The sequence below is a fragment of the Adiantum capillus-veneris genome, chromosome 22 (genome assembly GCF_014529385.1).
Source record: "Adiantum capillus-veneris isolate H3 chromosome 22, ASM1452938v2, whole genome shotgun sequence".
In the NCBI taxonomy this organism is placed as follows: Eukaryota; Viridiplantae; Streptophyta; class Polypodiopsida; order Polypodiales; family Pteridaceae; genus Adiantum; species Adiantum capillus-veneris.
In genome coordinates, this window is record NC_140952.1 from 91,015,536 (window position 1) to 91,025,466 (window position 9,931).

The 9,931-nt window shown below is 44.2% G+C and overlaps 1 protein-coding gene across 1 annotated transcript; it reads left to right on the plus strand.

Annotated features, from left to right (window-relative positions):
- Positions 1 to 5,108: 5,108 nt before the first annotated feature.
- Positions 5,109 to 7,023, plus strand: LOC147429782 (BAHD acyltransferase DCR-like). Its single transcript, XM_086496017.1, has 2 exons — positions 5,109 to 5,596; positions 5,984 to 7,023. Exons 1-2 carry the CDS (start codon positions 5,162 to 5,164, stop codon positions 6,878 to 6,880), a joined length of 1,332 nt encoding a protein of 443 aa, XP_086352143.1. The 5' UTR covers positions 5,109 to 5,161; the 3' UTR covers positions 6,881 to 7,023.
- The last annotated feature ends 2,908 nt before the right edge of the window (positions 7,024 to 9,931 follow it).

Here is a 9,931-nt window from a genome sequence, read left to right on the forward strand (position 1 = left end):
GTGGAAGAATAGTGATCACTTTCATCCGTACAATTTTTCACAGTCATCCAATATGGTTTGGGCGGTCCTGACCCATACTACGTGCTAAAATGGGCCATATGAGTCATACGACCCATTTTAGCGCATAATATGGGCTTTGACTGTCCAATCCAGTTTGGATGGATGTGAAATTTTTTACAAGTGGGGGAATGGGACTCATTCCCCCCCTTGCTAAGTCTTAAATCCATCCGATATTGTTATGGAATTGATATTCTACTATTTATTTGCAGCTGAGAGGTGGAAAAGGCTTGACCAATCTAGGCCTATGCGAACAAATATACATTTTGTACATTTTATTATTCAAGTGCTCTTTTATGAGCTTTGGCCATTTATGACCGGCCGGTCAGTTTGTACGCACATTGACCATTCAAGAAATCTATAAATCTAATATGTGCAAGAGGGAAATGGTCACTCTTGCATGGGGGGAGATTGCACCCAATGCTTGTGTGTTTCTTCTCTCCCCCCCTCTCTTCTCTCTTGTCGTGCCGGTGTGACAGAAGAAAGTCAAGACACAAAACCTCTATAGCTAGGCCTCTCTGCCAGTTCAGAACTACAAACTTATCCACTCAACACCTGCAACTACCACTTTAAAGACCGTATCTAGCTGTCAACCCAAGCCTTGGTGCTCCACTAAACCACCAAACAGTTATGCACTCACTTGTGATTGACCGGAACAGACAATGAATCCCTCTCTCTCTTAAGTTTTTTGTATAAACTTACTACAAGAAGGCTCTTGAGAGAACATTGTAACATTGAATTCCATGCTTAATAGCACGAGCATACTAGAATACAAGATATACACCGAACGCCTTATATAAATTCTCAATGCATGAGAATATAGACAGATGTTACTTCATAGCGGAGAACCCCATCCAGATGGAGACCATAACCTTAAGAAAACTCTCCAAATGCTCTTACATGTAGCCGGCCACTCAAGGGCGGCCCATGGAAATCTTTCTTCTTTGCATCCCTCAGTAGTGCTCAAGGAGCCCCTCCTTCTATAGCCAAACAACCTGCGGCCTTCTATAGCCAGAGAGCTTGCCCTCCAAACCCCCCCTTCTCTCTTGGTTGCTTTTGCAGTTCCTCTGCATCAGTATCTCTCCTTAGCAATCCTCAACCCTCGACCACCTCCTCTGTAACGGGCAACCCTCCTATCCCCCGTATGATATACTCCTTTTTTTTGTAGACTCTGGCACACTCGTCACCACTAATGGCTCTCAATTCATGGCCCGCCTCCCCTTCGTAGAGTCTTGGCTTTGAGAGCCTCCCTTGACCACTGATTCCTACTCGATGGCCTCCTCAGGTCTTCGACCTTATGGCTGTGCGCACCTCTCCTCGATGGCGGTCCGCAATTATCAGCTTTCTTGTGAGCTTCTGTTGCAGATAAGCTTCTGTTGCTTGGCTCTAAGCGTGTCATGCCAAGGGAAAACCTAGGCGAGTAGGAATTGGGCCAAGGGCCGGCTGCTAAATGCGGACAGGAGATTCTGTTCATAGCGGCCAAGGGCTATATAATGGGGGGTTGGGCGGGTCTAACATAGGTGTGCTGACAAAGTATGTTAGCAGGTAACCTTCAATAGGGGTGAACATGTAGTTCTGTGTGTTCCAAAATGTTCAAAAGTCTGACATGAGGACACTTCCTATTCTATCCCTCAGTAGCTATGAGCTTTTCAAGATAAGTAAGTTGGAAATCTGGCTCACAACTGCATGGAAAGTTACACCAAGGTTTTCTTTCATTTTTACAATTACTCCTTTAAAGTATTCAAGTGAGTTACAAATTGAGTTCCCATTTAGATACAAGTGGTTGCAACAGGACAACAATGTTGAAAATCAAGATGTTGCTCTTGGTTTCATTGAACCTCCTCTCATTGCACCAAGTATCAATCATATGGACAATTGGCCCACACATGGGATTCCCAATAAGGAAAACATCAGTGTTCTTACGTAGATACTACCACTTGTGTTTTCGAGGACGAAAATGCTTTCCAAGGGGGGAGTAATGTCATGCCAAGGGCAAACCCAAGCGAGTAGGACTTGGGCCAAGGGCCGGCTGCTAAATGCGGACAGGGAGATTCTATTTATAGCGGCGAAGGGCTATATTATTAATGGGGGGTTGGGCGGACAATCTCAGTACGCAGTTCTTGGGTCTCACAGAGCGGCCCTTCTGCACTCCCTTGTTGTAGACAAGTACTATCAATCCTCTCAGCTTTTTCAATGCTTTGTATAGAACTCCCTCCACAACTGCTGGCCAGCCCCTTCTTTGTTTGGACCTCCACCTATGCTCCTGTAGCGCGCTCCCCCGCTCTCAGTGCCCTCCTGCCCTTGCTTTTGTTCTTTTCTGGTCTCGCGAGCTTCCTCTCTCTATCAGGGTGGCGTATGCTCCCTCCTTCACCTGCGTATGCTGGTGGCCGCTTTGGGCCCCTCTCTACCTGCTCACCCATCGTCATGGCGGCTCCCTTCAAACTTTTGTAGCACCCTCTCTTCACGTGGTTGTTAGCGCAGTTACCCCTTACAATTTAAATGACTCCTCAATTGGGCATGGCAACACTTGCTTGGAGCGGCCAATACCCTCCTGTAGCCTAGTAACCCAATCAGCCCCAACCCTCTTTCCTGCATGCACTAGCTTGTAATCTTGTTGCAGATCCCCCCTTTTGATTGGAAATCGGCCACCCCTCTCTAAGCTCGATTCTTTCCTGTAGCACGCTCCCCTTCGTATTGTAGCAGCCCGCGCAAGTCGGCCCCTTTCCTCTCTCTGGCGGCTCCTCGACATTCTGCCCATGCTGTCAATCATTGCAGAGAGCTCCCCAAAAGCCTTTTATTTTTTTGACTTTAATGATTTTACCCAAAGGTCCGTTCCCACCAACATTTGCTTCACGTAGTTGACGTAACAAATTCTCCTCCTGGCCTTCCACAGCTCCATGAAGTCATTGGAGACCACTTGGCTGGCTCCGTCGATTCCGTACTCAAACAAACCTTTGATAAAAGATTACTTCTTGGGCCTCGAATGCGCTTGACAACTATCCACATAATTGCATAATGTCAAAGCGTATACATAGTCGCTACCTTTAAGCTTTGATAATAACCACAGATGCCGAAAAGCATATCCGTTCAGTAGCCATTGTAAGCCAAAGTGAAGCGCCCTCGAACCTTGACGCATGATCCTCAGTGTGTAGCCATGAAAAAAAGCACAAAAAAAACTTTCCAAAAAACTCCTAACACCGGTGTGGCACTCCACTCTAAGAGACGCATCTGCACGTGCTTTCTTGCTCTCTCCCACTCTTTGTCTCTCTCTGTTCGTGTTGAGCTCGATTATGGATTTGGGCGAGTCGTTAGGTATTTAGATTTGTTAGTTTATGGCTTGTTGTGTGTTATTTTGAGTATTTCGCAGGGCTCTCCACGCCCCCTTTGCAGCACTTCTAATAAATTCTCTACTTCTTCTATGACTACTCGATCTCTCTTTTTTCCACTAGACGGTCTCCTACTACTGCGTTTGGGCTTGGATAGAACGTGCCATTCTCACGACAACGTGATATTTTTAGTGCGTTCATTTCACTGTATTGTCAGTATCGTAAAGAATGCACAAGCTTTTGAGTACCTTCTCTTCGTCAATTTTTGTAACCAATGCAATGTTGTGTGCTAAATCTTTGTCAATGAGCTTACTGACATGTGAAGGTCTTACATATGGCCACATGCCTTCAAGGTGCCATCATAGGTGATTGCATATGGAGGATTACTTTCCTGTCCCGTTTGGTTAAACGAGCTTTGGTTTCCTCGCCAAAGACATGTTGAGCATATCCTACAATCAAAATACAAAGCAAAGATGAGTGTATTTGTACAAAAGCTTTTCCTACCAAGCACAACATGTTTCTCCAAAAGCCCCTGACCAGCAATCTCATTGTGAATTCTTTCACTTGTGTGAAGATTTTGCATGAGGCAGCATGCCTTGAAGGTGCAAGCATAGGTGACTGCTTTTGGAGAAAGGCCTCCCCTTAGAATCTAGGCAAAAAAAGTTTAGAGTGTCCTTGCCACATGCATATCCTGTATACAACGTACTCTTAAGAGACGACATCCCAAAGAGGATACCCATCAAGTACACTTTGTAAGGGAACCACATTTGACATACAAATTGATCCAAGCACTGCTAATCACAAAATCTTTCTCCAACAGCCCCTCAATACACAATACCACATGCCTTGTACGTGTAAGCATAGGTGAATGCATATGGAAAGAGGTTTTTCATTCGCACATAGTTAAAACAACCCAAAGCTTCTTTCCATAACAATGTTGGACATATTCTGCAATCAATGCATTTGAAGTGAAGAGGATGCCCATATATACATTTTCGTGCTACATGAATGCACCATATTCGGCATACATATCCATTAATGCATTGCGAAGCACCACATGTTTCTCGAATAGCCCCTGACTAGCCATTTGATTGTGAATTCTCTCACCCATGTGATATGGTCTTGCGTAAGAACACAAGCCCTCAAGGCACAAACATAGGTGATTGAACTTGGAGAAAGGCCTTCCCTGTGCATCTGGTTGCAACAACCCAAAGCTTCCTCAACACAGCCTGCAATGAAAGCATGTTAGTTTGGGATATAAATTTCATCAAGAACTTTTTGTGCTTTTGTAAGGGAAGCACATTGGACATATGTATGGACCAAAGCATTGCAAAGCACAACATGTTTGTTCAGCATCCCTTGACTAGAAATCTCATCTTTAATTATGTTCACCCATGTGAGGTCTTGGATTCTAACCTTCCTTGCCTAAGCCATGTTGGTCATATCTTGCGATCAACGCACTCGAGGGGGCAATATCCGAGAGACAATTTTCATTAAGAACTTTTCGTGCTATGTGAGGGCACCACATTTGACAAAATCATATCTATCAAAGCATCACCAAGCCGTCATATTTCTTCAACGTAGCCTATTGCAATGTCATTGTGAATTTGTGACTCTCAGCTGCCCACGCATTGCATTCCCAGTAAGCGTCAGCCCCATGTCACCCACGTACGCGCTTTTGCAACTTGGGCGGCTGGTGGTGTGTAAGCAGCCTATCGCTAACGTGATTGCAGCGTGCTCAAACGCTCAATAAGTAGCGAGAGAGAGAGCGCGCAACCATGGCGGAAACTGTTGTCATTCTGTCAACATGCATCGTAAGACCCAGCCGCCCAACATCACCACACCACATGTTCCTTGCTGCGCCGGACTTTTTGTGGCGATGGTTTCACTACAATCAGCGTATCCTCTTCTTCAAGCTTCCCAATCTACCCCCCTTATCGTCTGAATCCTTCATCGCTCATCTCAAGGACAGCCTGGCTTCGGCTCTGGTTGAATTCTTTCCATGGGCAGGACGTTGCTTCGAACAAGAGAACGGCCGCCTTGCCCTGGATTGCAATGATGCAGGTGTGCCGTTCATAGAGGCTTATGTCGATCTGCCCTTCTCCACCTTGGAGAATGATGGGTTCCAGTATCAGCCCTTCTTCAAGAACATGGCTCCTCATGGAGATGTTGTCAGATGGAGTGGTCCGGACCTGCCTCTTCTCTCTGTGCAGGTACTCTTCCCTGCCCTTCTGTGGTTGAATTTGATTAGTGAACAATATAGACAGAGGATTGGATTATGAGTTGATTAGATCGGAAAATAACACGGAAACTCCACCAAGTAAATGGCTGGAGTGGCCAAGATGCTCAAACATGCTGAAAAACAGCGAGTGCCTACATAGAAGAGCTGAAGAGAGGCACTTTTGTATAGTGAAATGAACCAGGGTCTTTGCTGTCTGAATCAATGAAATCCCACTTTGCTTGACGATACTCATCTTGCTGTTACTAATTCTCAATAGAAAATTTCGGAGTTCTGGGATTGCTTGGTCCTTTAGGCTTTGGCAGGTCTGTACATCCTTCCGCTCAAGAGATATCAAGTGTTGTTGCTACTTCCTATGCAGGTCACAAGGTTTTTAAACGATGAGGGCTTTGTTCTCGGGATTGGGCATAGTCACATAGTGGCAGATGGAAGCTCACTATGGCACTTCATGAAGTCATGGGGTGAGTGTGCAAGAGGAGTTCCTCTCTCGATGAACCCCGTACATATGAGGGAAGCGTTTGGCCCTGACAAGCTCATCTTGCCACCACCATGTGCAGAAGAAGAAAATGACAAAGCTGGACCTCCTTTTCCAGAAGGTGTTGGAAGCCACCTGGAATTAGCACAATACAATTTTCACTTTACGTCTGAAATGGTGAGGAAGCTCAAGAACATGGCAACTGCCTCTTACCCTACAGGTCATGTACCCTTTTCATCCTTGCAAGCCCTTAGTGCTCATATGTGGAGGCATATGATAGAAGCTACAGATGTGGATGAGAGTAGAAATTCTGGCTTCTTTTTGATGGCAAATATGAGATCACGTATGAAGCCCCCGTTACCGGAAGGTTATTTTGGCAATGCCATAAATAGGGAAGGGACCATAGCAAGAAAGGGGGAGCTCCAACAAGAGAGTTTGGGTGCAACAGCTTTGCGCATACAAAGGCTTATCGAGATGTTAGATGAAACTTTGATGAGAACATTGTATGGGAAGGTTGAGGTGCTTCCTCTGATCAAGATTATGGAGGAAATGGATTTTAGTATAGTTATGTTTCAACTGTCTAGCTCTCCTCGTTTCCCTGTGTATGACGTGGACTTTGGATGGGGCCCACCCTTGTCTGTCCAGTGCCCGCGAATTCGCGGTGACGGGGAGATGGTGTGGTTTCCTGGTCAAAAGGGAGGAGGAAGCATAGATATTTCTTTGGCTCTTCCAAAACCTGCCATGGAAAGGCTGAGACACAATGAAGGCTTTTTATCTTTCTAATATTGATGCATTGTGGCAGCCTTGCATGCCCCAACACGATTTGAAATTATGTAAATATATATATTCTCTCTCATCGGATAGATCTTTGAGGTCTCTTGAAATTGTATCCATGATGTTTAAATTTCTTCCTCTTCTATCTTAAAGATGCGCACATGCACATCAAGATACATACTCTGATTGTTGAGGAAGATTGCTCGATACCGCCAATCATGTTCTATTCAAAATGTTTATCTTTTTGACTGCTTGGAAATTTATAGAGAAGGAAGATGTATGATGCCCAACATTCTCCTCAATTAGGCTTTTTTTAAAACAGAACCGAAGCACAAAAAATGATATTCATGAATCGCCTTCCAATTTGACAAGGCAAGGTGCCCATGAATTTGACCTGTGCCATAGCAGGCCAAAAATGTCAAGGCATTTGGTTTGAAGAATTATATGCTCTTGCTTTTTTTTAGTGTTCAATGTTAACAAATGTCAACAGAGAAGCTCTTCATGTCCATGTAGGATGTAACGTGTAAACAATGAAGAGAGTTATACTTGAAGTCGTTGCCGTGATATCTTGAGGGACGAAATTCTGAAACTCAACAAGTTGTGGAAAGGTTGAAGGCTTCTTGAGTCGAAGTTGAACATTTCAAGCCAATAACTAGTCTCGATCTCTAACATTTGTGTGTATCTTGAGCATCCTTTACCATCTACAAGCTCATGCACATCATGCTTATCCTGAAGTTATTCATCCTACTATGGCCATGGCCATAGTGGTCTCATACGGTCCCGTACGTTTTGTACACGTACGACGATGTGCGGTACTAAACGAACTAAAATTTTTTATGATGTACGATGTCGTTATGTACAATCAAATTAGAAAAAAACAAATAATCCTTAAGTCTAAGGCTTAGGCCTTAAAGAAACTTGACATTTGTACAAATTACAATTTACAATACTACAATGTAAAGAGTCAAGACTCAAAGACTAAAGAGAATGAGCATTACATAAACCAAAATGATCATGGATAAGTAACGAGTCAAGACTCAAGATGATACAAAAAAGTGGGGGGACCAAGGGCAGAAGGGTTACAAAGTACTCAAAAAGTGGCACACCATAATAGAGAGACTAAAAGGTAAAGTCTAAAGTAATCAGTCTAAGAGCTTCTAGTCACTAGTCACTAGTGCTCTCATCATCTTCCTCATCTTCCTCCTCCGAGCCTTGCTCATCAACATCATCATCCTCCTCCCAAGAGTCCAAGGATGACGGCTCATAATCTCCATCACTAATGAAATTGCCTTCATCATCATACTCTGGCTCTATAAGCTTTGTATCCTCCATAGTGATGGGCCGCCACACAAGAGCCGCTTTCGGAGCCTCTCTGCACATAGGTCCTAGGAGTCTCCATGGTGGTTGTTGATGCTCTGCCTCTACCATTACCACGGGGAGTAGAAGCCCTTGCACCTCTACCTCTTGTAGCCGATGTAGCTCCATGGATAACGACCTTCTTGCGCGATCGTGTGTGAGAAACCCGGCGATCAATCTCCTCAAGCTCCAAGTAGAGCTCACGAAATATCATTTGCTCCTCAGGGTCTTGCTCTTTGTTGACACTCTTTAGAGTGTCAATTGTGAATGTGAGCTCATCCGCGTTGACCTATTTGATATTTACAACATTGGACAATGAAAACATAATTAGTATATTCAAACTAATTAAAATATGTAAAATATTTTAAAATATTCAGACTAGAGTAAAATATGTAGTATGGAGTCTCAAGTGGTGACTCGTGATTATAATTTATAATTTATAATTTATACTTGTCGAGCCATAGGCATCTCATGCATAGACGCAACATGCGTAAATTGGAGCGACAATAGATAAATCACTCTAATTGCTTTGTTGAGAGCTTGTTTCGGATTTTGGTGTGGATGAGGGAGTATGCGGACCAATTTCGCGCACATGCTCCCGATGAGCAATTTTAAAACACATCAAGAGAGGCATAAGCTATAAGAGACTATAGTTGAAGAGATTAAGCACAAAATGTAAAACTTTAAGGCTATGCCGCTTACTTGGCCAAGAACCCTCAAAGCAAGTCTTTTGAGGCCCTAACTTCTTGCCAAAACTCCTCCCTTAAGCAAAGCCATTGGATGGCTTTTGCATCTTGTTGTGAAGCGGCGGACTCTCTATTCATCCATTCCTTGAACTCATCGGAGACCATGGTCTTTTGTATTTTGTTTTGCACATCATAGAGCCGCTCGAGAAGTAGCCACATAGCGACAAAGCGAGTGGCCGATGGATTTTTCAAGTCAAGGTCGGGGTAGGTGCGGTAAATTGCGAGCAACTTCACTTTGCCATTGATGAAATTGATGATGGAGAGTGCTTGGTTGAGAATATCTTTCACCCAACCTAGCTCCCCTATGTCTTCAAAGAGAAGGTCAAGACAATGAGAGGCACATGGAGTCCATACTATAGATGGAAATTCCTTCTCTAGCCTCTTACTCATTGCCTTGAAATTTGAAGCATTATCGGTAATCACTTGCATGACATGCTCCGCACCAACCTACACAAGAAGCATTTGTGACAAAGAGAGTTAAAAGTTAAAACATAGGACTCATTGGCAATTGCTCAAGACATAAAGGCGGTATTACCGAATGGCTTTACGGATGTACTTCCAAATGAATGCCCCAGTCAATTTCTTCCCTCTCGAACCCGCATCCACCGCCCGCAAGAAGTACGTGCCAAGAGGACAAGACACAAGAATGTTGATGATGCCCCTCTTCTTGCGGCCGCTCCATCCGTCGGAGAGAATAGAGTATCCATACTTTGCCCAACCCGCATGTACGGGTTCAAGTGACTTGTCAATCCTTGCCGTCTCTTCATCTAGCTTTTTTGTTCTCATGTCGTGGTATGACACACCCGTCCACCCTTCGTATGGACCAACCGCGGCAATTGCTATGATAATCCTCTTCCATCGCTCCAAACAAAGAATGTTGAAAGAGAGATTGCATTCTATCACCGTGCGGGCAATCTCTATTTCCGCGATTCTTTGTCTCTCTTAGAGAAAAGACAAG